The 27,782-nt window shown below is 40.9% G+C and overlaps 2 protein-coding genes across 3 annotated transcripts in view; both read right to left on the reverse strand.

Moving 5' to 3' along the window:
• The window catches only part of GAN (gigaxonin), a 41,298-nt gene extending 32,940 nt beyond the window's left edge, over positions 1–8,358 (reverse strand). Inside the window, exon 1 of the mRNA XM_032121384.1 lies at positions 8,127–8,358. Within this exon, the coding sequence (XP_031977275.1) occupies positions 8,127–8,293 (167 nt within the window). The 5' untranslated portion in view covers positions 8,294–8,358. The remainder of the gene's footprint in view (positions 1–8,126) is intronic.
• A 1,114-nt stretch (positions 8,359–9,472) lies between these two features.
• On the reverse strand, positions 9,473–26,967 carry BCO1 (beta-carotene oxygenase 1). Of its 2 annotated transcripts, XR_004242559.1 has the most exons (14): positions 26,886–26,966; positions 26,386–26,540; positions 23,477–23,605; positions 22,027–22,156; positions 20,641–20,788; positions 19,624–19,771; positions 18,441–18,661; positions 17,325–17,582; positions 16,074–16,176; positions 15,386–15,480; positions 13,670–13,781; positions 11,921–13,493; positions 9,962–10,100; positions 9,473–9,613 (listed from the first exon to the last, which is right to left on the reverse strand). XR_004242559.1 is itself a non-coding variant. In XM_032121692.1 (12 exons), the coding sequence occupies exons 1-12, from the start codon at positions 26,936–26,938 to the stop codon at positions 13,321–13,323; spliced, it is 1,725 nt and encodes a 574-aa protein (XP_031977583.1). In that variant the 5' UTR covers positions 26,939–26,967; the 3' UTR covers positions 11,094–13,320. The 2 variants fall into 2 exon arrangements, 1 of the variants encoding a protein (XP_031977583.1); XM_032121692.1 differs by lacking the exons at positions 9,473–9,613; positions 9,962–10,100 and having other exon boundaries at positions 11,094–13,493; positions 26,886–26,967.
• Positions 26,968–27,782: the final 815 nt, after the last annotated feature.

The following is a 27,782-nucleotide window of genomic DNA, read 5'->3' on the forward strand; positions in this document are numbered from 1 at the left end:
GGGTGCCAGCTCTCAGAGGATTTTGGCTATGCCTCTCCTTGTCTCCTTGTGTCTCTCTCCTTAAGATTATCTGTAACTCCAACTTCAGATCTCAAGGCAAAGAAGTCCATCTAACAGGTCAGCACAAAAACTTGCAGAAGTTGCTTTGCTTGCTTTAAGACAAACAAAAACTATGACATATAACTTTTTTCAACTATTGAAAAGTTTAAGTCAGGCAAAAATGTGGCCTCCCCCCCTTCCATAAGAAAGGGAACAAGACAATTCCTTCAGCAGCATCAGCACAGGTAACATGTACAGGGCTCATGGGCTTTGCTCAATAAAGAGCTTGTTTACCATGAAAATCTGAAATTACCCTGATTACACTGAGCTCATCCAGAGCCAGATTGTAATCTAAATTGGAAATCTACCCTCAGCCAGAGTGTCTTGCCTAAACATGTGTGTTAGCCCTAAGTAGACAGAACACACACTCAACAAACTGTGCCCAAGGACGGACCCTGGGAGTTCTCAGCAGCACCAAGGACCTGACGTTTCATTTCACTTTGGGTTTCTTTAGCCAGCATGGAAAACAACCAATCAACTGCACCAGCTGAGCTTGCAAACAAGTTGAACACAAGCAATGCAGACAAGCTGCTGGGCACCTGTGGTTTGTGCACCTCGTGCATGGCATGAAGCACAGCTCAGGCTCATCTGTGATGTGGTGGAGTGGACCTGGTTCAGCAGTTGCCTGTTCATCTGTCATGGACCTTCCTGTGACAGAAACACCTGCCACTGGATTTGGAAAGGTGGTACAGGTGGTTGGCTTCTTTTTCTGCTTCACTTGACACTCAAGTCCTCTCACTGAACTGATGATTCCCAGCAGTGTTACAGTTTTTAGGTAGCAGTTTGGAACTAGGACTTTCTCAGAAAAACAAGAGAAGATACTTTTGAAATAGAGTTATAGCCAAGAAATGAAGAGTGTCTTACTTGAAACATGTTATCATGGTTCTAGTGCCATTGGCTTAGGAACTCATCCATCAACTCCATTTCAACCTTCCACATATGTCTTCCTTCAAATTAACTCTGCTTTTAAACTTGTTTAAAAATGCTTTTTTAGAAGAAACAAGTACAGTGCCATATCTGTGCTGCTAAATTTGCTGTTAAATATATTTAAGAAATGCAATGCTGTGTAGCATGTGTCTAATAACCCAAATATTCCTGTAACTCACTAATATTATTATTTAAAAAACACCTATAGATCTGCTGGGAAAACTTGGATTAACCAGGTTTTTATACCTCACTTATCCTTACAGCACATGGGAGAAAAAAGCAACAGAGTCAAATAAAGATTTTCGTAATTGCTGGTACGTATGAAGTCAAATGGACAAAATTATAAGTTTGTGAGTAGTGTTGTGGAACAGCTGGAAGATGTTTGGAATCCAGCTGAGGGAAGCACCGGAATTCTGGATATGCCCAGAGCTGGAAAACACAGATCTGCAAGACTTTCACAGAAAGCAATGACACAGCCAAGAGGAAAAAGGAACCAGGAGCATGGATTTCATCAGCACAGGAGTCTCCAACACAGAGCATTCACCATGTCCATAAACAAGAGCTGCACCAGGCAGCCCACATCATCCAGGGGATGTAGACCAACATGCCTGAGGACATAAACCAGCCACTAACCACATGGTATTAAGGACATACTTCCTTGACAGGGTCAAGGGATTTCAGAGCTGTGCACAAGCAGTGATTTGTTTTGGTTTTTTGGATACATTAAGCCACAGCAAAGATAAAATATCAGAGGTAAAGACACTAGTGGAGACTCCCCTGTACATAGGTAGCACTACACTGGTACTCAGCACCAGAACAGAGAGAAATCTCTGTACAATATTCAGAATAAGAGTCTGAACAGAGAGTGAAGAAACAAATCCTTTCAAACCATTAGTTACCGTTCATATTTGTCAGTCCACACCAGAGAGAAGTACCTTTAGTAACTGCAGCCAAGGCCAACACAAACAAAACAGGTTCAAAGAATTAAAAAAAAAAATCACCAAAAAAACCAAAACACAAATAAAGAATTTCAGCCTCATCAGCTCCAGACACATCAGCAACTTCAGAGCAGCCCTGTTCCAGCCACAAAACACATTCTAAATCAAACAAAAAAGAAAAAACAAATTAATAAAAAATGTTCTTTTAATAATAAAAGTTTTGCCAAACAAGGCAATTAACACAAGTGTAAAGGCAACCTACAGGGTATAAATTACCCAGACATCCCAAGCAGCCCCATCCTGCCACACCTTCCATCCCAACTCGCCTCTTACGTCAGGCACACAGATGAGCTGCGCGTCTCCAGATACAAAGAAAGGACAAGAAATTTCATCTCTAGTTCTCCTGGGTAAACAAGATGCTCTGATTCCCAGTTCTCCCTTTGCCTGACGTGTAGCAGCAGCGCAACTGTATTTTTTTTACTATTTTGGGCTGGGTAAGAGCCTTATGGCTTCTTCCCTTCAGGCAATCTCTAGGGGCTTGTTGGAGCAGGAATATAATTAACAACTCCTCATTCAAGCCTGGTATAGTGACTTCTAAATCCCTTTTTAAACCATAAACTTTTAACATACCTATATCACTGTTGCCCCTCACCTGCTTATCCAAACATAACATGGCACTTCTGAGTTTTGCCAAGCAGAGAGTTTCTGGCCAAGGCAACTATTTTGATTTATTGCCTTTCAAAGTTACAGAGACTTTACAACTCAGCTACCACTAAAACATAATAGGTAGTATTTCAATTTAATTTTTAAAAAATCCAAACGAAAACAAAACTATGCTTAATTTAAAAAACAGCTTATAAAGTCTGGAAGCAAATTCTGGCCTGATCTGTTCCTGACTTCCTACTGCCAGGGCAGCCTCCAAAGCTCCCAGGAGACTGCCAGAAACAAACTTCTAAAAAGAAACCTTGGAGACAACAATGGCTTCAGAGCCTTCCTTGACAAAGCAGTTACCACAACACTACCCTGCACACCCAGTGAAGAGGGAACAAGCCCTGGCACAAGCACAGCATGATTTGGGTAAACCAGAGCTTGGGAGCACAGGTTCCTGACAACCAAACAGCTCCCAGCTCCAGCTGCCATTTGTGTTCCTGACTTCAGTCCTCATCCCAAATCGAAGAAAAGTTTTAAAACACTACAAAAAATCTCCATAAATGTAAAAAACCAAATAGGTACCAGGAAATAAGCAGCAGAAGCTACTGGCATGTGTTGGCTCCTACTTGGCCTTGCTCTACAACATTCATTGTCCAACAGGTGTAACAAGAAGTGCCCAGTCGCACCTCCAGGGTGCACCTCCAGGGACATTCCATCCCACCTCCCACACCAGCACTCACGGGTGCTCCCAGCCACGCTCACACAGGGACAGTGTCCCAGCAGGCTCCTCTTGCGACAACTGCAAATGCTCCAAGTGCCAGCACACAGAGGAAAGGGCAGGAGTTCAGTGGTGGGGGGCATGTCCTGCCACATTTCCATGGAAATCCATTTCAGCATTGGCTGCGGCTGTGCAGGGTCTTACAAGGTCTGCAGTGTTTTAGGGATGTCAAAAGGTTGAACAGGACAGGTGAGAAGATGCAAATGCTGTCAGGTTATTTCTGACCATTTACAAGCAGGACAGCTACTTATAAGCACATAAAAATAAAGTGAACCTAATCTTACATTTGCATTTTTGTTTAGTTATATTATGCTTATCTGAGAAAAGATTTAAATAAGATTACTGGTCCATTACTGAGCTTGAAAAGCCTTGGGGAACAGTATAGAACACATACAGCCATCTGTAAGCTGCTCAAGCAGATGCGTGAAAACCAAAGACAAAACTTGCTGAGGTAACAAAAATGTCTTAATTCAATTTGCAATGCAGCAGCACAATCCCTGCATAACAACATTAAATTTGTCTAAGAATATGGGCTTAAATATCCTCTTTGTTCAGGTAGCTCCCACAAGCTCCCTGTGATCCAGGCAAGCAGGCAGTAAGTGAGCAAAATATAAAGAGTTGCAAGTTTCAGCTGGCCAGGAACGACTCATGCCAGACAGTGACAGATCTGTTCGGATGGGAACATCTGCTGCTACTGCTGAGGATACCAGGAATGCTTGGACCCAGTCTATCCTATAAAAGGTTGGCGGATCTATGCCACAACTCAGGCCAAACTTACCAGTGCAAGCATGGTCTGTTCTGGTAAAAGCCCTCTTACACCACCGTAATTTACACCAGGCTCTCAAACTAAATAAATTAAACCAGGGCAATGGATCTACATTAAGGCAATTGCCAGGATGAAGAGTGCTACAAAAAAAAGTGCAGGTTTCTGGCTGATTTGTTACAGAAGAGAAAACCAAGAGCTAACCTGGCTCGAATGTAACTGCTCTGGGAGGCACAGTAATATCACCTTGAGCCAAACCACACTTTGTCCTGTGGCGTTTTCTTCCTGAGGAACCCTCCTTTTCTCAGGCTCAGGAACATACCACAAGATGTTAGAGATATGCAGGGAGACTTCTGTGCTTTGTAAATGGCAGGATTTGCTCCAGGGGCACACAGAGGGATTAGATAAACCTGTACATATAAGGGAATTCTGTAGGAATTCACACAACCACCTCAGACCTCACTACTCTGAGAGCTACAAACCACTTGGCATTAAGCAGTTGAGGCAAGACCTCAGGAACCAAACTACCACAAAAATTAAGTCTTACTGGTCCCACAGACTGAAAATTTGAAAATGAAACAGGCCTTTATTATTTTTCTGTACTTGCAGAAGCCACGCCATGGATCAGACAGGCAGGTGAGACCCATGACACCAGTATCACTTCCATGTGTTTCTGTGCCCCTTCATGTCTTTTGTCCTCTCCCCACTGAAGCTGCTATCTTTGAGCTGCATGGATAATCCAGTTGCCAAATAACTAGTGGGAAAACACATCACTATAATTTACAAGTGTCCTACTCATACCCAGTCAGCCAAACAGCTTCCATGCAAAACTAAAAAACAGGTAACGCTCCTCTCTCTGTGGCTGCACAAATCCTTCAGCACACACAGACTCTGCTCACACCCAACCACCCCCTCACAAAGTCCATGCCTACTTATTTTCCTACTCACACCCTAAACTAGGCATTCATGCAAACCCTACACTTTCTGAACTCGCCCACCAACTTGCCCACAGCCACAGCACATAATGACACAGCCAGACACTGAAAATACCACATCAACTCATACTTCCATTGCCTCACTTCAAGTTTCACATAAGTTTATTTTTATTCCAAGTTTTACCTCTGAAATTACTTAATGGATTTTTCTGAGCTTTATATTGGAATTTTTCAAATGAGAGCAACCTGAATCAATTGGCATTTGGAGACTCCAACAGCCTGTGGCATCAGAGCTTTGGAATCAGCTACCCTTAAAATACAGGGGGAGGAAATTCTTGTGTCTCCTGCAATAACTGTTTATATAGAGGCCTAAACTGATTTTCTTTGAAAAACCAACACTCAAAATAAATGGGACTTGCACAGACTAGGTACAAGGTGGAGATTAATTTCATCTCCAAAAAGAGCCACTGAAACATTACCCTTGCCTGGAAACACAATGCTCCAACATTGGCAACCTACCTCACCAATTCTACCCAACGTGAAGACCAGCTGACCTAAGAGAGAGATCCTAGAGTGATAAAAAGAAGAGAGACAGGCAGCAAGTAAAAACTAGGCTCTGCAAAGGTAGGTAACAAAAATGTGTTTCCTAATGTACCATACAAGAACTAGGTATATGTCTTTGGTTCTTTTACATCTTGAAAGCCTGAGGAGGAGACATGAGTAAGCTTTAAAAAAAAAAAAAACAAAACAACAACCCCCCACTTAATCATATTTATATATTAATGCATGTAACCTACTTTCACACATAGTTAATGAGTTCCTTCATGAGATTTGAACCTGAACAATTTTGAGTTTAAAAAAAACCACAACTCTAATGACTACAAGTTTTGTTGCTAATGTAGTTGTGTCTGGAGCTCTCATTCCTCACACACACTTAACCCATCTTTCCCCAGCACATTTTTCAGAGATTAACAAAATGCAATACACAAAGATGAAATTCTGTGAAAAGGCACTTCTCCATTGGATAATTTACAGTACCTTTTATTTAAGCATTTTTTTCACAGTAAAAAATTGACATTTCCTGTAAACTCACCCTGCTGTAACAGTAGAACAGCAGTTTTTCCAAGGACATGACCTCTCACCACCTACAGCAACTCTTCTGAAACTTAATGTCAGGCATATGGTCATCTAAAATATGATGGCAAATGACCTAAAAAGCATTCAGGCATTTTGAAGAGTATGAATCAATGGCCCATTTCTATTTCACATCTTTGATTTCTTTGACCACAGTCTTCCAAACCTGCTTCTCAAGACAAGCAGTGACAAAAAAATTATTAGTAGTACATAGGCTCCACCATGTCTTTTTTGCCAGTTCTTGGTGATCTTCCTTCTCTGTGTACTTTATTTCATTTTATACCTCAGCTCTGCTAGCTCAATCAGTGCAGAGAACTGTTTCTTTAAGTCTGTGCACGAACATTGCCATTTAAAAGTTATTCACAGCCTCATATTCTATTTATTTTTAGCTTATTTTTGTACTTGAGAATGCTGAAGTTGTACTGCAATGGTCACCCAAAACACCATTTTGCCTAAAAGCAGATGATATGACACTGCAGAAGGTTATGTTTTTTTTGGACTGTAGCATAAAGAATCCCCATCCTCACCTACCACAAAAATGCAAATTTTATGACAACTTCACAGGAAGCAGCAGCTGGAAGAAATGTACAAACAGTACAAAAGTCTCCCACAGATTTATGATAATCTTGTGTTTAAATGGTGCTAAAGGTCTGCTCCTACTTTACACATGAAGACAAAACAAATGTCTTTATTACCTGCAAATGAGTGGACTTAAAAACCCTTTGAAATTAACCACTCGTACATTTTGTTTACCCACTCTGACATGCAGATAGGTACCATAACATCTCGTGGAGGGTATATTCTTTTCACCTGATGGCACTGGACTTGTCAGCACTGAGTGTGATGGGGTTCAAACTGGTGTCAGCAGGACTTTCCACGACCTGGGTTTCCCTGCACACACAGCTCAGGAGCAGCTGTTTGCCAGTCAGAAACCATGACTGTGCTAATGCAGCTCATCCTCCCCAGCACTCGCTGTCAAGTGGCACAGTTCTGACTGCACATGCTGGTGACACCCCTGCCAAGAGCTGCCAGTGATCCTGGCACGGTCAGCCTTTGTCCCTCTGGCAATTTCCAAGTGATGTTCTTAGATGTTGTGGTGGCACAAGCAATGGGGAGACAAACCTGTATTTTTATTTTTAATTTAGAAGCCGATGTACTTCAGAACCCATGACCACCACCTGGAGCCCTGTCTTGCTAAAAGACACTAAGGAAGAAAAAAATGATGCTGAAGTGCTGACTCGGTGCGGCCGAGGGACACACAAAGCCCAGCACCTCACAATGCCCCTGGGACGCTGCCCCTCGGCCGGACACCTCCCTCACTATCCTCACAGTTCATTCTTTAGGGGTTACTTGTTTACACCAGGCCCTTGGCGGCAATAAAGTTGGGGGGATTTTTCCCATGGTGGGTGACACAGGCTCTCGGAGCTGGGAAAAGCAGCGGTGTGATGCGGAGAACACGACGGGTCCTGCGGAGGGGCCCGGCGGCACCGGCCGGAGGCAGGGAAGCAGGGAAGCCGGGAAGGAGGGAAGCCGGGAAGGAGGGAAGGAGGTGGCCCAGCCGCTGCTCCCACAGAATCACAGAATAGCTGGGGTTGGAAGGGACCTCTGGAGATCATCCAGTCCAGCCCTTCTGCCAAGGCAGGGTCACCTGGAGCAGGTGACACAGGAACGCGTCCAGTTTGGCTTTGAATGTCCGGAGCGGGAGATTCCACACCCTCCCTGGGCGCTCGGGCCAACTCCGGTCCGAGGCGCACCCGGGGTCCGCAGACCCGCCCCGCCGGCCTTCCCCGATTCCTTCATTCTCACACGCCGCGGATCCCGCTCCTTACATAACCCCGGCCCCCCTCCCCGAAGCGCGGCCCCTCCGAGCGGCCGGCCGGGGGCTGCGGGCCCGGCCGTACCTGATGTAGGGGCTGGCGGCCGCCAGGATGTTCTTCTGCACCGGGATCTCCTCGCCCTCCAGCACCAGGTGCGCGTCGCAGAACCGCGTCTCTTCCCGGAACGAGCTGAGCGCCCGCAGCAGCCGCGCCGGGTGCTGCGGGTCCGACACGGCGCTCGGGCCCGACATGGTGCTGCTGCTGCCGCCGCCGAGCCGGGCCGGGCCGGGCCGGCTCAGTCCCTGCCCTCACACCATGGCTGAGCGCCCGCCCGCCGCTGACATCATCTCCCGGCATCATCTCCCCGCGCCGCCCCGCGGGGGCGGCCCGGCCCGGCGGCCCTCGGGCACCGCGGCCTCTCCGCGGGCGGGGCGGGGACGGGACGGCCCGCGGCAATCTCGGCTTTGTCTCCTCACGGCTTTGGAATGGCCCTAAAGAGAAGGGAACGGAGCTGGGGAAGGGGCTGGAGCACCAGGAGCGGCTGAGGGAGCTGGGGGGCTCAGCCTGGAGGAAAGGAGGTTCAGGGGGGTTCTTCTCGCTCTCCACAGCTCCCTGGCAGGAGGATGGAGCTGCGGGGGGGTCAGACTCGTCCGGGCAACGAGAGACAGGACAAGAGGAAAGCTGCGCCCTAAGATGAGCCAGGGAAGGTTTAGGTTGAACATCAGCAGAAATTTTTTCACCAAAAGGGGTTAAGCATCGGAACGGGCTGCCCAGGGAGGTGGTGAAATCACCGTCCGTGGAAGTGTTTAAGGAAAAGCCTGAAAGTGGCACTCGGTGCCGTGGTCTGGGTTACACGGTGGTGTTTGGTCATAGGTAGGACTCGATGAACTCAGAGGTCTTTTCCAATGTAATTGATTCTGTGATCCTGTAAAACTGGCCTTTCATTTATTTATTTGTTCCCTTACATGAGCTGGAGGTGGGTGTTACTGGTGTATGTGCAAGGAAAAGTAAGAGAACGAGAATTAAGTACAGCAAGACTCATTGTGGCAGTGCCCCTTTCCACAGCTGCCCGCTGGAAATGTGGCCTTTTCCAGCTAAAAAGATCTTCAGGGCAGTTCACATGGTAAATTTTTATTATCGTGCTTAATTGCACATTAAGAGATTACTTGATTCCATCTGCTTTCTTAACAGCATCCAACATTTAAGCAGTGAAACTATTTGCACAGAGTGAAAGTGTTTCACAAACTGTGATCTGCTCTAAAACAGACACCCAGCCGGTGCTGCCAGGAGGGACCAGCACAGCAGCTCGCTGTGTTCCCTGTGCTGACAGGCGCAGCAGCACTGGGATCTCCCAGCCTGTGGAACACTCAAGTGGATGTCGCGCTGCCCATTCCCTCATTGGGAAAATAACGTTTGCAGACGGCCTGATCTAGCAAAGCTGTGGAGGGTCACGTGCCTTTATTACTTGCATTTCAGTGAAATGTAACAAAATTCTATCGTTCATTCAGTTTGATGGTGTCTCCAAATCATTTTACCACTTGGAAAATGAATTAAGGTTTCTGGAAGTGACCCTGTAGGAAAGAGAAATTAATGCCTTCACAAAGGGAACCTTGTTCTTTCCGAGCTGGACACAATGCTGGTTTGTTCTGTAGATAGATTGCAGCTGGGACATCCTCACACATCACCCAGCAGTCCAAACCCTGCACCCAGGGCCTGGGTGAAGACTGTACTCAGCCCTATTGGAGCCAGAGTTTACAGCTCAGCCCATGCTGAAGTGCTCCCTGACTGGGAAGGGGTCACAGGGAGGAGCAGCTCTGAACAAGAGTTTTTAGAAGCAGAGGATGTAGAACAGAAAGCCTAAACCCACAGCAATGTGCATGAAGTACCAGGAGCTTTGCAACACTTGTTGTTGTACATACCCATTTACAAATATTAGAAGGCCACTTTTTCTGGCTGGGGTATAATTATCCAGGATGTCAGGTGTAGGTTGAGGATCCAGAGGACACATTCCCAGCTCTCTCTGAGGATAATGAAGGCAGAGAGCACACTGCTCCTTGGCTGCAGGGGAAAGATGTATTTTGCTTGTCATTAATACTGAGGTAATTGCAGACCTAAGGGAGCAGTGGTTTAAATTCTTGCGAAAGCTGTCATTGAGTGGCCTGGTTATTAGAAAAGAAAGACACCGGTGTGTTTCCCTGCCTCCTGCACAGATTGTTGCAGAGGAAAACATTGTTGCATTTCTGGTTTTTAACTCGTCCTCGTAAACACTGTTTCTGCTTCCCCTTACTGCCTATGTGGGGCAATGGGACAAGGTGTAACAGATAATATCCACTTCCAGAGAACAAATTAATTGTTATGCCTTGTTATTTGTTCCATTTAATGAAAGTGTTAACAAAAAAAAACCCAAACCAAAACAACAACAAACCAAACCACTCTATCAAGGTCCATTTGTAGCATCTCTGAGGTAATTATATGTATGCATACCCGTGGCCTGATTGTCTCCCTCAACTATGTATTTTTCTTTTAATGGAGATACTTATCTTCAGTATTTTTTATTTGCAGTCACTCAATCTAGATTTGTGTTAAGCCATTATAATAATTCTGTGAATTTTGCTGGGCTAATTTATGACTTAAATTGGTGCAAAAGAAGAATCAAACCTTTTTGGCCCTTGAGATTTCATTCATAGCAAAGGGTGTCAGAAGCAAACCAAATGCCACTCATTACCACGTGCCATGTTACCACATCAAAAAAACCCTACAAGCCTTGCAGCCACTTGGCAAAGCACATCTGCATTTCCCCTTGCTTCTGTCAGCCTAGAAATGATAGAGTGTGTTACCATATTCAGGGTAAATGTTTCATCAGATTGGTATTGCAACCACTAAAAACATTCTTTAACAAATTTGTGATTAGCTGTATGGTTTTATTCCTATTGTCTCTGCTGCAGGAGGATACTGGGATTAGCAAATGCAGATTTACATCACTGTTTTTTTCCTCAGGTTAAATACTGACCAAGGGAATATGTCACATTTGATTTAAAAAGCATACACAAGACAAGTTCTTATCATTTATTTTCTGCATTATTTCTACATAACATAAATAACACATTTATTTTCTTAGATTACAGGTTGTTTTTATGATGAGTGTATCCCCTATCCTGTCATCTCTACCAGTAAATGTTAGCTCCTCAGAAGTCAAGTAACTCCTGTATCCAAACCCATGATCATCCAAAAACAACCCTATGAGTACTAGAGAAGAAATTCTGGAGACAAACTCTTAGAAGGAAATCTATAACAATGGTTAGACTTTTGATTCATTGCCACCTTTTAATTCTAGGAATATATTTGTGGACATTTGTTAAATTCAAACTTTTTCAGATTTAAAGAAAAAACCCCAGAACTGATGCCAATATCATAAGTCAGTCTGCCCTTCCAGTACTGATTCCATATTACTTATAAAAATGGAATTCAATTTCTTCTTTAGAAGATAAAATTCTATTAAATACTAATGGTAATATGCTTTGAAAACACTAAAAGTGACTATTTCTGCAGAGACACCTTACTGAAGGGTTTCTTTCCATTTTATGGAACATGTAAACCTTTGAATGCCCAAAACTGCATATTTTAACTAGACCTGACCACAGTGTTGGGTTTTGTTACACTAAAAATACCCTGTATATTCTTTTTCCTAACAAAGTGCGAAAGCTTAAGCAGAGAAGCAGAGGTCTGGTTGTTACAGAGCAGACAGCAACAGTGGGTGATGTTTGTTCAGTTCCTGCTCTGCCACAAACACCTTTGGTAATCTCAAACAAGTCACCAAAGCCCAGATTCTCATGTGGTGGGGAGGCAGTGTATGACAACAATTTCATTCTGTTTCCTACCTGTAAAACACTGTGAGCAGCACAGACACTGAGAGAATGTGTGTGTCAAAGTGAGAGGCACCTCAGTTGTGTGGTGATACAGACAGAGCAGATGAACACCCAAAATGGATGGATGTGCACCTGGTTTACTTCATCAGTAAAGATGTCTCCAACAGCAAAGATATCTACAATGAGAAAATACAGTTTAAAGTAAAAAAGCTCTCACTTAAAGAAAACTCAATACCTCAAATCAGGAATACCCTCAGGGGGGTAAAAATGCCATTTCTGTAACACAACCAGTCACTCTGTACTTGGCACTTGAACTTTATGCTGAAGTGTGCTTTTTCATTTTGACTGTGAGTGAGAGTTGTGCACTTTTATTAGGAAGCATCTGGTACAGGCAATGATAAACACATGTGAGAACGTGGATGTTCCTAAGCAGACATAAAGCAAATGCTTAGTTATGGCAATAACAGCTTCTAGCTTCAGTTACTGTGGGGTTCAGATGAGGCCTAAATTAGATCTCTCACTCTTTCCCTAAACTGTTTGTTGCATGTGTCTGAGTGCTGCTAGAAATACACTGCCCTCATTCACATACATACTGCTATTAACAGAGACTAGTAGCAGTATCAAATACTACAATTCTTCTTATCTTTTACACAATGCAAACATCTAATTACATGAAATGCCGTGGCAGATATTCTGCCCAAGGAAAACTGATTTAAATACAAGGTGCTTAAGATTGAACGTCACTAAAGTATAATTGAATGCTACATATAACTGTGTACTCTATCTCAATAAACTTACTTGGTTTTGTCAACATAAAAGCAAAAAATACACCATGAAATTATTAGAAAATATGGTTTTAGGCTCTGGATAAGAAAAATGTAGCACCTCAGCATAATACTTTGGTTATGGTAAAGTTTAAGAAATCAAGCACCAAGAGAATACATTGACATGGAGTATTGGTATCATAGTAGATAGTTTAACATGGGGTTTTCTGGCAGGAGACAACTTTCATTGTCAGCTGCAGTCTTGCAACAGCCCGTGGAAGTTACATGACCTGCAGACATGTGTGACTCATGCCATGTGTCACCCTATGAATACAGTACTTCATTTGCTCAGAAAGCTTTATTCTACTCAAATAAACATTTCTTGTTACCTTTGTCTCCTATTCCCTGCCCCACAAGCTGTATTCAACATCAGGACTTCATATTGATAATTCTTCTTTTGAAAAGTGATATACCAGTTGTGTATACAATAATTTGTTATAAATTTCTATGTCTTATAAGAGATTATATATAGATATTGAAGAGGTTATAAGTAGTCATTTCTTATCATAAGAGAAGGCTGTTCCTAAAGGATATTATGCCATATTCAGTAGAAGGTTATCTCAGTCTGTGCAACAAAACAAATGGATTTTAGTCAGTCTCAGTTTTCACAACTTGCTCTGGTATAAACATTCCATGCAGGTCCATATGCATTTCCACATTTACTGTGGCTCGACCCAGCTCTGTGAATGTTTTAGCATCCAAGACAAGTAGGAAAGGTGCTTCTTTTGGATCACTCTTCACAACACAGGTCAGAACAACACCTGTGACATACAAATAAAGAATTAGAAACACATAAATGTTTCACCAAGCACAAGAGATAACCCCATCACGCAGAGGAAGCACCAACCCAGCTTTCTCGACTAAGAACATTGAAACTTGTAAGATTTAATACAAAACTCATGTAACCTCAGCTTTCAGAATGTTTTCATTATTTTACCATCATCCTCTTCTTTTGCATCAGGGTTGGGAACAAAAACGGGCTCGGATGGCCAGCAGTGGTCCTGTCCCCAGTGGATCATTTCCTTTGTCTGGGTATTTAATTTTGCAATCTAAGCAGTTGTGACAAGAAAAGAAAAATGTCAGTGACCCTGACAGTGCTTTTTTCCAAAGGTACAACATGAACAGACTGCTGGTGGGGGGAACTAATGCTAAGAGCTAAGGCAGGTGTCATCACAAGAAAAAAACACCTGGAAAATGTTAAATTTTGGAGTCACATTTTGTGGCTATATGATGACACAATGTTCTTTTTGTTTCATTTCATTAGATTACAATTGCACCTTTCATTTATGGGTGTTTAGTAGTTCACAGATGCTAACAGATCCCAAGAGACCCTTCACTGAAAGTATTGCCCCTCACTATGGAGCGTCCAAGACACAGAATATTTAAGTGGCTTGTTCCAATTCATTGAGATTCTGTAGTAAAGCAGGAAACAGGATTTAAACTTGCCATTTTCTAATCCTGTGAATTATTTTCCTTTTATGGCTGCTTCCATTTTTCTCAAGGCCTTCTACTGTGCAGTAGGGTACATAGCCAGAAAAAATGGCTGTTCCTAGTGAGGTGTAAAGATTGAACCAGGGGTGCAGACACTGGTGTTTACTGAAGGAACAGAGTGTGGATTTTCATCCCATTGAGCGGCCAAACCAATCTCCAGAGGGGATGCCTGGCATTTTCAGTTCAATTCCATTAAGGCCTTTTCTTTACCCATAGAGATACAGTTCTATTCTTTTCCATTTTGATCTTTAGCCAAAAAACACAAAAGTGAATCTATTCAAATTACTGGAGGAAGAATTTGAAAGAATTCTAGCTAAGATGACAGCACTTTCACTGACAGACTTTACCTAAGGATTAGGTTGTTGTGCTTGCATTCATTAAACTGCAACTGATGTGAAAAAAGATCCTCCTACCAGCATTTTTCATTATATTTGAGTCAAGCAGAGATTATCTACACTGTAAATCACGAACTTGCAGGTTTGTTTGAGTTATTGTCAGATGTGCTGCAATAAATTTTCTTGCATCATGCAGAAATCCAGCTTTGTTTTGTAATCAGTAATGGTAATTATATTGAAGAACCAAGTGACTTCATTTTGTGCTGCCTTATAGTCACACAACAAGAATTGTAAAGTGTGATTTTGTCTGTATAATACTTGTACCTTTAAATATAAATACTTTTCCCTTTAATCTATTTGTACTCTAGGCTGTCTCCTGGCATCAAGCACATGTAAACAAAGCATTTGCTACCTCAAATAGAGAACTAGCCAGCAAAATATAAAGCTTTCCCCAAAATTAGATATTGTTTTAATATTTAAAATGTCTTAGGTAGCATTGCAGTATCTTATTTTTCTGTTAGGCTTCCTAAAGGGAAAAAGTATTAAATATATATATGCATCTAATACTTCTTTTTCTTACTCTCTCCTTTATAGTTCTTGGCACATCACAGAAGGTTCAGCCCAATTTAGCAGACAAGTGAAGGTCTCAGTAACTCTTCAAGAGACTTTGTAGGAATATAAATCTGGAGGAAGAAGCCTGAGTTTATTAATACTTTATGAGGGAAATGGTACAACATGAACTTATGAGAATTTAGGCATTTCATGTTTCTTTGCATGTGAATGACCCACCAACAGGAAGACACTGACTTTGTAAATGTTAATTATACCTTTGTAGGAACTGGACTCCACTGGACTTCTGTTGCAAAGACATACTTGTATTTTTTGCCATTATAGTCATAGTTGATGCGAGGCAGTTCTATCCCTGCATAAAATAAAGTTCACGACTTAGGAACAAGAGGAGAAAATAACTCAAAAGCAAATCTTTATAGACATACCAATCTTCAGGAAGTTTGGCCCTGTGAAAAACCTTGACACTACTTAATAAAGGTGTTGCATAGATTTTGTATATATGAATTTCTAAGAAGCTGAAGATGGTATTAACATAAGTAAGCCAGGGTCATTAGTTCAAAAGGCAATAGTTTTTCATCCATTAGACTGGAATCTGTGAGGGTTTTTCTGGTTTGCATTTTTTTCTTTCTTTATAAATCCATGATGTGAACAAATGGGATAGATTTGGAGGCTACCATTCTAAGAAATTACTTTCACCTTAGGTAAACACATATTTACATATTCCTGCTATTATCCCCTGATAAAAGGTTAAAAATCCACTTTCGAGGACAATCTTTATAAAATGCAGCTAAACCTGAAGTACTACTTATAACAGACTTATTTAACTAAAAATACTCTTGTAACAGGTAGATTTGCAAGCCATATTAATAGCTGTGAGATCAGACTTGGAATCCTGTATTAATACAAAACTGGTGCAACTTCAGATATTTAAAGGATGTGTCTCACCTTCACCTAGCGTTTCATGTTGGCAATAGATGGTCCCATCTTTCTCCTTTACAGCAGTTGCAGTAGAGGCAAGTCTGACTAAATTAGAACCCACCTCAGCATCCTGAAAGAGACGAATGCTGAAAACGTCACGGATCTCTAAAAACATGCTTCTAATTTAGATTTTTCATCAGGTTTGATATTAATATTAACAATTTGGGGATTAAACAAACAAGCTTCAAGAAGATCATTCTTAGGGCATTTTAGATTCTGAGGTTTTCATTAGAAATCTTGTTGCATTCAGAGTGTTTTAATATAACATAGAATAATTATCTTGAATCACACTGAGTCCTTAGAAAGGTTTAGATACACATGATTATAGTCCAGAAGTACCATAAATTTGAGAATTTAATGAATGAAGATGGGTTGCAAGGAATGAGGTATTAAATTTCCACTAGAAGTCACCAAGGTTAAGCTTTTGCACCTGCTAAAAATCAAGTGCAAAAATAGGTGTGATATACTCTTTAATGTCCTACTGCTTAATTCTTAAGACTGCAGAACAACTGGTGTGATCCAGAGCATCCTTTGTCATTGCTGCAGAGCTGTTTCTGAGACAAGAACAGAGCAGCAAGACTCTAGGGTGTAGAAAGAAAAAGTAATATCCATTCCAAAGGCATCAGGCAGAAACTTGCCCAAGTTGCTGGGCAGTATAAAATCTTCCCTGCAAACAATGATGTAAAATGATGTTTTAAATTAAACTGAAAGATAAAATCTTTTCTCTTCCTGCTTATATATCACACTTATATGAAATATTCTAATTTTAATAGAACCATTGCAACAGTTGGGAGCATGTGTGTATTGTATGTGGGCTTCCAGTGAAGTGGAAGAAACAGATTGTGCAAAACCTCGTGCATACTCTTGCAGTTAACAGCCAAGTGGATATGTCTGCTTGTGTTTGATCACATTTAACAAATAATCTCACTGGTAACAAAATTCCATGTTCTACACATCCCTGTTCTCCATAGTGGATGGTGTCAAAACCTGGATCCACATAACCATGTCCAGCTGCCCACTGCCATTTCTCACAGGACATAAAAAACCCAAACCTCCTGCACATTTTGGGTATCACAGAATCAGAAATTTGCACCTAAGGGCTGGCAACTAAAAATTCACCTGTTATTCACACTGATGAAATTTTAAATTACTGATTTACACTGAAAAATTTTTAAATTACTGATCAAAGAACAGGTTAAAGACCCATCTTCTTTCTACCTTGTCGTACTGCAGAGGAACCACAAAACGTTTGCAGGTTGGAATGGAGGTAAGCTTGATGTTCTCTTCAAAGTCTTTATCCAGGTTTTTTAAATAAAACATGTCATATAAGCTATTGTCTGTATAGGCAATAAGATCAAAAATAATGTGGCCATCCTCCTCATAAGCATTTATGTGGTGAAAAAACACCAAAGCATCGGTATAAAACTTGGTGGACACTTCTTTTTTAGTTTTCCTGTCTATAAAGTGAAACCAAGTCTGAAAGAGAGAAAACATTATTTAAAACCATTCAGAATCAGCAAATAGTTATTTAGAAAACTGTTTTCTAATGATAACAATCAACATTCTAATCACTGTGTATTTGTAATGAAGGATATCAAGAACTCAGAGTTTGCTGCTAGGAGACAAGGAGCTCCAATCTGAAGACCAAAACACACAGCAGTAAAATGAGTGTGGAACAGCTTTAAGCTCATTCTACTGTTGCAAATTACTATTTGGGCTAGGCTGAGGGTTGAAGTTTTCCAGAAAAGCCTGGAAAATCCCCTTCTCTCTTTTTAAGTTAAATAAATCTGCCTTGGTCGAGAGTTTCTGTGGTGCTGGTTCCCTGTACCTCAGCAAGTCACACATGTTGATGCCCAGAGCATGTGGAAGTAAGATCCTCAGAAAACAGTATTTTCCCTCAGTTGCCACAGTGAAAGACTCTCCTTTTGCTCAGTGCAGGCCTTTCCACCAGTCTGGCTCTCTGTCACATGCAGTGCACCCGGAGTAGATCTCACCCACCACAGACAGCATTTTGTTTGGACCAGGAGCAACTGGATCTGTCTCGGATGCTAGTGCAGGTTGGAATTTCTCTGCTAGCACAGAGTATTTCTAGAAATGCCAAACTATCCTCTCTCTCAAGAGCTTCAGCATCAGATATTTATTTGAGAATTTTCTGGATAATGGGAGACAGTATTCAAAAACATATAGCTTCTAAAACAAACCTGTGCAATGTGAAAGTCAAGGTTTGAAAAAAAAAGAGTGACTACTGAACTGAATGAAGCAGATGAAAAACAGAACAGTGTGGAGGAGGTCACTGGCCTGCATGACTCCATTGTTCAGCAGTAGGAAAAATACCTTATCATCCTTATTATAGGCAAGGCAGGAAGCCCAGTTCACACCTCGGATGTAAGCAGTTGCCATTTTGACAATATCCAGTCTGAAGGGCTGCTCTATGAAGATAATGTAATTCTCTGTGAGTCCAAAGCTGTGGTAGTAGCTGGGGTGGAGCAGAGAGTGAGAAGGGATGGAGCAAACCACTTCCAGGTGCTTGAAACAAGACTTCTTCTTTTCTTTTTCTGAATACGAATGATAAAAATTCAAATTATATTTCTAATAAATTCCATTCCAAACTTGTGCTTGGATTTCTCCCAGGCAGGGAAGAACAGGTTCCTCTCAGTTTTATTTGCATTTTCCTGTTAAGAAAGTGGTTTGTTTACTCCTGTATAATAAACACAGAACTTAGCATGCAAGAAGCAACGCAGTGAAATCACAATGCTGGATCCATTCAGGCAGAGCCCCCTCATCTTGGGATTTGATTCCACTGGTTACTGTTTTCAGAAGTTCCAGCATGGAGGAGAAATATGTTTAATTAAATCAGCAGCTTTAAAAAGGGGTTCAAATGCCCCTGTTTTTTTTAACTTCTAAGGAGATGTTCCCAAATTTGAGCCCCGGCTAGAAATTGCAAACTGATCTTTCAGCTGTGGAAGGCCTCTCGATTGTTCAATAAGGGACAGGCAACACAATAGCAGCTGATTTTAAACAACAACACAAACCAAAAAAAGATTATCTCAAAGGAAAAAGAGCAAGTGATTTGCTCTGTGAACAATGGACAGTGTTTCAGCAAGGGCCAGTGTTCTCCAGGTTAGACAGGAATTAACTCTATGTTAGGTTTTATTTGGTATCATGCTTCCCTATAATCACAGTATCAGCATTTTAAGAGAATTTTTGTTTACTAAGGAATTAAAATTTACAATCTCAAGTTATATGTGATGCCCTATACGGAAAATTGTTTTAGAACCTTCATCTAAAAGTAAGGTCCTTCCTACTGAAATGCCCCGTTTACACAGTACTCAAGGTGAGCCTTTGTAAGAGCACATGCCCAGACAGGTTAAGCAGTTAACATGAAGTTTACAATAAGTTGAAATTAAGAAAATGAACACCATTAGTTACTAGCAGAGCTGTATCATCACCCTTGCCCTTTGAAGAAAAGAAATTGCTAACAAGTTTCTAGAAAATAACAATAATAGACGTATCTTACCTGGTACAGAGGAAGGAATCTTAAATAGAACGTATTTTGTCTTCCCTTTATCAACTATTGAAGTGCCCATGTTGAGAACATTTCCAGCACTGTCATAGTGGGGGTGAGAAGTGGCCAAATTTACAGCTACATATTTGTTGTAGTCAACCTGGAAAATGATACAATAAGTGATTTGGGAGATGTGTAAGAGAATGAAAAATGATCTCAGCTAACACCACAAATGCACCAGCTTTTTAGCCCTGTTGGCCTTATATTGGCACCCCATTTACAAATGGCTTTGAAATTTAAATAATTAAACCAAATGACTTGTCTAGGTATTCAAATTATTTCCTTATTCAAGGCTAAAACAAGTTATAGAATCTGAGTTACAGTCACCCCTCCCTTGAAGCCACATAACATCAGGGAGGATTAGCTAAGCAAGTTACTCTGCAAATGCCCATTTCACCCTGAAAGCAGTTTATTTAACAGGGCTGACTCTGGCAATCTGCTGGAGCAAAAAGATTTCTATTTTATCTAAAATTTGGAAGTTGTACTCAAACTGCAGTGCAGGCTAGAAAAAACCCCGATGTATATATTTCAATATCTCAAGTTTTCATTTTAATAGTTAAGTAATATCTTACATAAGGTCCTTGAAAAGTAGTCATATAACTGACCTACTGAATTTTTAATTATGTAAATAATTTCGTAACTACAGATACATAATAATGGCAATCATCCAAAATAATCATGTAACTGTGATATTATTCCTGCAGCCTTGCTAGATTATGTACAAGTGAAATTGGTCAAAGCCCAGCTCTTCCCAAACTAAACAGAATTTAAATTTGAACTCAGGAGTTCTTAAAAGATATCTTTTATCTTTTGGTATGTCACTATTTCACTTTACCACGTTTTCAAAAATAAGGCAACAGTAGAAGAAAAGTATTTTGTGTCCTGCACATGTTAAAGGATCTTTATGAGACAGCCTGAAATTTATTCACCAGCAGACAAGGAACCAGAATGACAGATGGTGGTTTGTACCTTCTCCAATGTCTCCAGAGTCTGTGGATTAATTTTCCTGATGAAGTTAGTCTCGCCAGTAGCATAGAAATCATCCCCAGCTTTCATAATGTTGATCAGACAGTTGTCTGTGAACTCAGGAATGGTGTGAGACAAATAGGAGAATGCCCTGTCCAGAGGGAAATTTCATTAGAGCCACAGAAGCCGGAGCTGCTTTTCCCCCACACGGAGCACAAGCGACCCTGCAGTGCCACAGACCTGGGGCTGCCTCTCCCTGCTGTGCCCACTGCTGGCAGCTCCCTGGAAAGGGTGGGAAAGCAGAGGAGATGGATTGTTTCCTTGGCCTGGGTGAGGGTTAAAGACATGCAAGCAACTGTTTTACCACACACAAAGGGGCATCCAGGCCCATTCCCACTGTCATGGGAACCTAGGACATGCACTGGTTTATCAGGATGGGTTAATTACATACTCTCCTGTGCTGTCTTGGGAAAATTTGGCCTACCAGTTCCTACCTAAAAGCTGGTGGGTTTTTCAGTGTATGCCTTCATAAAATAGATGGATTCATATATTCCCCAAAGGAATATTTTTGTTCCCAGTGAAATTCCATAGCACAACTATGATTTCAAATAAGATTGAACTTCACACATGGGCTTGACAGTCTTCTTTATCAGTGTATGATTTCATCATAGTCACTAGAAGCCAAGACAAAGTTTCTATAACCCTTTTGAACTTAAAATGCCAGAGATATTCTTTTACTGTTGGAAGAGGGAAGAAAATCTTATCTCAGGGGAACAATTTACAACATATCAGCTCTTTTGCAATAACTGTCTGTGTATGTGTCCTTACCAAATACCAGGTTCGAGGTCACTAGAGATAGTTCAGCCAGGAAGGAGAGAAGGGTGACCTATTTGCACTTCTTAGGGAATCCCTACAGCCAATTTTACAAGACTGAGTATAACATGATGGCCTACACCTCACCTCTCCATAAAACCATCTTTAATCAAAAAGTTTTTCTGATTTTTTTTCTGTTATTGATGCTTCTCTTTTTTTGTTGAATAGACTTTGTATCAATACCTTCCCCATCTCTAAATCTTTTTCATTCTTGCTGCTCCTCCCCTTACAGAGTATCAAAACATTTCACTAACACTGGAGAAAAGAAAATGTTTGGTTTTTATATAATCTACTTGTGTTACTGAATAAAGCAGGCAATATTGGTGATAAAATGAATTTAAAATATTTGCCTTAGACTAACCCATAGGCAGTACATATCTTTTGGCTTTTTCAATATTTAGCAATTGTAAATTTACAAATCAAATGTTGTACATATGTGTCAAGGGTAAACAGAAAGACATCTGTGCTGAAGAGAGAAGTAGATAGAAGAATCTTGTTGGGAAAAGCATTGCTTACTTGGCAAATATGTTTTTGCATGGATCTGGATAAGCCATAGTCCCAAACTCAGACACGACAATTCTGTTTGCTTCTATGTTGCAGTTGTATGTGTCACTTCGGAGATATTTACTTCTATAGTAAACTTCACCTGAGGAAGAACAAACAGGTTTCTGTTACATTTTATACTTAGTCCTTCAAAAAATTAGCACAGGTAGAGCCAGAGTTTCTCAAGCAGCTGTCCTTTAGCCAACAATAGTTTGGAATGAAACCAATAACATCCCTAACCCCCTGTCCTAAAGGCTTTATAGCTGCTGAGATTTATAACAATTTGTCAATTTGACAATTCACTGACTCCCACTACTAATACTGGGGTACTTCTGAGGAGAAAGGAGGGATTTGGGTAAACTGTTCCAGCAAAATAAAACAATGTGTGCAAAAATGACTAATTATACAGTCCATTTATGGGTGGTGACAAATTTCCTTTACTGGCAAAATTTAGTAACAGACTGTTTGAAGGAATCAATGTCTGTCCTAAACAATTTAATGAACAACTATACTTGAACTAACTGAGCTCAGTTTGCTTTAGGTAAGTAAGATGTACTGGCAATTTAAAAAACACCTTTATAGGTTATTTTGTTAAGGGTCTAGAGCAGGACAGGCAAGAGATCCTGCAGTTGCATTAAATGCTTCCAATCACAGAAATGGAAACAAAAAAGTAAACATTAGGATTAGAGGATGACAGGAGTAAATCCCATTTTTTTTATAAATACATACTTTTTGCCACAAGAATCCAGGTGTAAACCATCCTGTCTCACACTGTGAAACAGCTCAATGGGTAAAAAATGCTTTAAGTGAAAAAAAAATTGAATTTTTTAGGATAGAGGAGCTGCCTGTTTTTCCTCCAAAAAGATGACAAGCAGGAGGAGAGACTGTAGGGGTGTCAAATATACTAAGTGAGGTTTGACATGTGAAGTGACACAGTGGCCCAGTTTCTCTCCTGGCAGCTGTTATAGCTGCAACCAAATCCCAAAAGGGGAATGCTAGTCATCCCTGAAACTGGGCTGTTCATCCACAGCAGGAAAACCTCTGGCTATTACAGTACTTGTGGCTGATCCTTTCAAGATAATCGAGGTTTTCTTGCCCTGCAGTGACCTGCCCAGAGCTGGGTTTCTGCTGTCCTTGGGTGAGAACAGCACTGAGCTTTGGCACTGCAGAAGAAAGGACAATGTAACATCTCCCTGCAAACAGCCCTGCAGAGACACTCCAGCTGCTGCTGTGAAGGGTGAGGTGTGAGGGGGTGTGTGGAGAGACTTTCCCCACAGCAGTTCCCCCCTCACGCACACACCGCTCTGCAGACAAAACCCAAAACACTCCAATCCAACTCTGAACAGAATTAGCAACATAAGGCACCAAAATGTGGAAAATGTGGGTTGTTGAGTTCCTTTCAATCTGATCTGAAACAACTTACCATTTTTAAATGTAAAGCTGTGCAGCAGAGCCAGCCCATCAAACCAATGGTTGTACTTGCTGTCCCCTATCGTGTGCATCCCTGGGCCATTTCGGAGGAGGATCCCTCGCAACCAAGTAGGCAGCTGCCCTATAAACAGAAAGAAGTTACCAGCATCCATTCATTTAGGTGAGGGGAATGTTCCAGGACAGGTTTCCTAACAGCAGAGGCTTCATGTAGTCAGACAGACTGTTGGTGTGTCAAGATTTGCTGTACCATATAATGTTATTGGACTTTGGGTTAACTAAAATTTCCCCTACTCAAAAATGTGGCACGAGTGACATTCTGCATGACTATTGCTATCTGAGATTACTATAAGAAAATGAGATTGCTGGAATGTAATTTGTTAATTATCAGCAAGTAAATAAAGTTGAACCTTTCTTTCCTGCACTCAGATTTTACAGTGATAAATTTAAACCCTTTTACTCATGCCAGAAAAAACTAGAGCTTATCAGAAATAAACATATTTTATAGGTTCTATGACTTGCATTGGCTTTCAGCACATCAGCTTAGACTTCAGGCTAAATTAATTCCACAAAATGTTTCATTAATTAGATTACACAGCATAAAGTCGTGTCATTTGGGGAGTGCTTTTGTGACACTTGTCATAATGTAGTGTTTTGTACACAAATAAAGTATAGGAATATTGTACTGAAGATGTATAAGTGCTGTTGAGATTTGAATCATAAATGTTCCTCATCAAATCCCTGCAAGAAATGCATTAACTACCACTTGACTCACAGAATAATAACAATTAAAGAATTTCAAGAGGGTTAAAGAGATGAACAAAGGCATATCAGATATCAAATAAAAAGCTTAACTTGCTTCTTTGTGCATATGACTCCTGAGCGAACATTTAAGATCACATACTGCTTCTCCAGACAATTCTTGCATTGGATATTGCCTCTGCATGAAAAGCTCTTCAGAACTTATATTTCTCCTTATAAATTAGTTTGTGATGCCACATTGATTATGTTGGCACACTTTCTTGTTAAAACTCCTTTACAACAGCTGGAAATGTCTTCCTATGGACCTTAAATTTGAACTTGTTCCAACCCCTGCCAGGTCCACTAGACCAGGTTGCTCAAAATCCCATCCAGCCTGTCCCTGAAAACTTCCAGGGATGGGGCACCCATCATTAGGGCACAACTCCATTAGGGTTACAGTTCTGGAATACACAAGGAACATAAAAAATTGTTTGCATGACAGATGAACTTTCATCATCATCATCATCATTATTATTGTTGTTGTTGTTATTTTCTAGAAGAGCCTGGAAAACTAAACCTTACTTCCCTTTCTAACACAAGGAATTCCAAAGCAATAACCGCAGTACATTTTTGTATTTGATAATTTTGCTGGAAAAGATAAAAAAATGAAAAAGATATTTTTAAAGCACAGTGGACTTAATGCAGCTTCTGAAATTCCTGGTGCAATTCCATGTAATTTCTGGCATAATTTCAGTACAAAAACAAAAGGAGCAAAGGCTCATCTAGTGAGGTTTTCAGATAATTCATCTTAGTGGGAATTGAGCATTTCTGTAAATCACACAGGGTACCAAATCAGCATCTAAAAGTGCTTATATAGCTTTAAAAATGTGGACCTTTTTCTTTTCTGTGGTGTGTGAGGACACATTAGCAACACACTGAAATCCCCAAATATGGATTTTATGGACATTTAATAACTATTGTAACAACAGAGTCTCAGAAATTCACATGTCTGTAGGAGAGCATGGGTGAAATTGCAGCTGATGATAGAAGTGTGATAGATATTTACAGTGTACATATTGAGTAACAAGGAGCCAAAATACTGGCAGAGCTCAGGACTACCAAAATATTTGAAGGGGTCATAGTTCTCTTTAATTTTCTTTTGCAATGAAGCAATATTTTGTATGTATAACTTTACTTTCTGAAATATGCAGTCTTTGTTCAAATAAACTATTTCATAATACAGATCAGGTCTGATAAATTGTTGTTTGCAAACAACTTCAAATGTTTTGATAATAAGTTGTTATCTTGAGGGACAAAAAAAAAAAGATTGAGAGGCATAAACCCATAAAGGCATAAAATAATTCGAAGGTATTAAAACAAAGCACTTTGTCTGACTTGACACAAAATCTTTTCCAATTCAGCCACCAAACTGAACAGTAACAAGGCCCTGCAAGTTTTAGTCGTCATCTCTTTAAGTTTTGGTACTTGGGAAGTGTCATTAGATTCCTACAATTTCTTGGACTACAACACAGAGAAGATTTACTAAATAAGGATTTGCAGCAACAAGCCTCTCCTGTAGCTGTAGCAAAAACTCTTCCATAAAGTAAAGAAACTGGGAAAAATAACAGGTTGGTCGAGTGTCATCCTTAGACAGTCACTTTAATCTGTCTTGCTGAAGAATACTCTGCAGTTTCTCCTGGATTATCTTCTAAAACCTCTTTTTAACGCTACCCAGTGGCATTCAGTACTGGTACTTTGCTACCTGGGAGCGCCACTGCTGAAGAGTCCCGAATTTAGAGACCCTTCCCGGGAGCTCCGGAAGAGTCGAGGGCAGGGAAGGGTCACAGAAATCGAAAGCCAGAGCAGAGTCGTGGGGGAAGGGATGTCCGAGATGGAATCCCGGTCTCTTCCTCACCACCAGCTTCAGTGAGTCCTGTTCAAACAGACTTTTGAAAAGTACACAGAAATTCTCATGGAGTGAGAAGAATCCCCCAGTAGGGTCACAAATATTATCTGAGATCAGTCCTTTAAACAAAGTTCCCTTGCGCCTCTCTCTCAGTTTCCCTTTCCAGTGCTGCGTCGGGCGAACAAGAGTCACAGTTTTTACGGATTGGAAAACACCAAAATAGCGGCATGTTTTACAATAGATTTTCTTCCACTTACCCTGCACCTCAGCTTTTATGGGCTCTGGGTGTTCTTCCTTATTCCTGCCATATAGCGTATCCATCTCTGACGAAATTCCCAGTGCCTGCGCTCTGCCCAGCCGCTTCTGCAGGCGCGGTTGTCCCCCCCCCGTCTGGGCTAAGGACGGGTCTTTCCTGTTACATATAAAGATAAGGTCAAAGTGCAGCGTGAGCTGGTGGCCAGTGGCTTATAGATTGACAATTTATAATGGCTGATCTTTAATCCCTAGCACATACACTCTAATTCTTGCACGTTCTCATTAAAATTAACTCTTTCACTGGTTTGAAGGGGAAGTAAGAAAAAAGTTGGCCCGGCTGTTTGCTCCTTATGAACCTGGCAGAGGCAGGCAGGCACAGCCAGGAGACAGCTGGAGTGGCTGAAACATCTCCTGCAGCTTTCCAGGTAAATTTAAACACTGCTAGGGATGCCTGCCCCATTTGGCTGGTAGGGGGAGGAAAAGAAAAGAAATCTCTACTCACTGTTCTGGATTTGGCTCTTCGGGAGTGACAAACACTTCAGAGCAGGGGATCATACTTTTCTTTCCATTCTGTGGTTTTAAACTGGGCTGTTCTGTAAATTAACAAATTCTCATCACTGAATAGTCTTGTGGTGTATTTCTTTATATACAAGCTGTTCCAGAGTCAACTGAATGCCACATCTTTGAACTAAATATCTTTTCACTCCAACATATTTTCCCGTATGTGACCTCAATCCACCTATAAAAGTATGGCAGTATTCATTAAAACTAAGGCAGATTTTTAACTTCATGGTTTTGTTTCTAGATAAGGTACTTAATCGAGTTCAATGTTGTTAATTTCAAAATCCTCTGGAAAGAGAATTATTTCAATATAAAGCATGTGATTGCAGAGCAATTCATATGCTCCACGGACCATGAAGGATAAAGAAATTCTTTGCACAATTATATATTATGCAATTTCAAATGGGGTTACCCTAAAATCCGATTTCTTCATCTGAATCACCATTGTTCCCAAAATGTTTAACATCGCTTCTTAAGACTGACTGATCTCTTAGAACTATAACAGTTATTTTATTCAAAACACAATTTGTGCTACAGAGTCTTCTGACATATTTATTATACATTGTTCCTCTCTTCCAAACCTACTGTCTGTTTGATGGCTGATCTTCACCCCGGGAGATCATCAGGACAGTGTGCCTTGGTATCCTTTTGGAAAGCACTGACAGAAACAGATGATAACAAAATAAAAACCCGTATTAGAAGAGAAAATATAAGGTCTTTGTTTGAATTAGTAATACTAATAAACAGCAGGATTGAACCAGAAGTTTGTAGGAGATGAAAGGGATCAAAATCCACAAATATATGGAGATACATACACACAAACACACATATACACTGT

This window comes from Corvus moneduloides, chromosome 12, assembly GCF_009650955.1.
Source record: "Corvus moneduloides isolate bCorMon1 chromosome 12, bCorMon1.pri, whole genome shotgun sequence".
NCBI classification, from domain to species: Eukaryota; Metazoa; Chordata; class Aves; order Passeriformes; family Corvidae; genus Corvus; species Corvus moneduloides.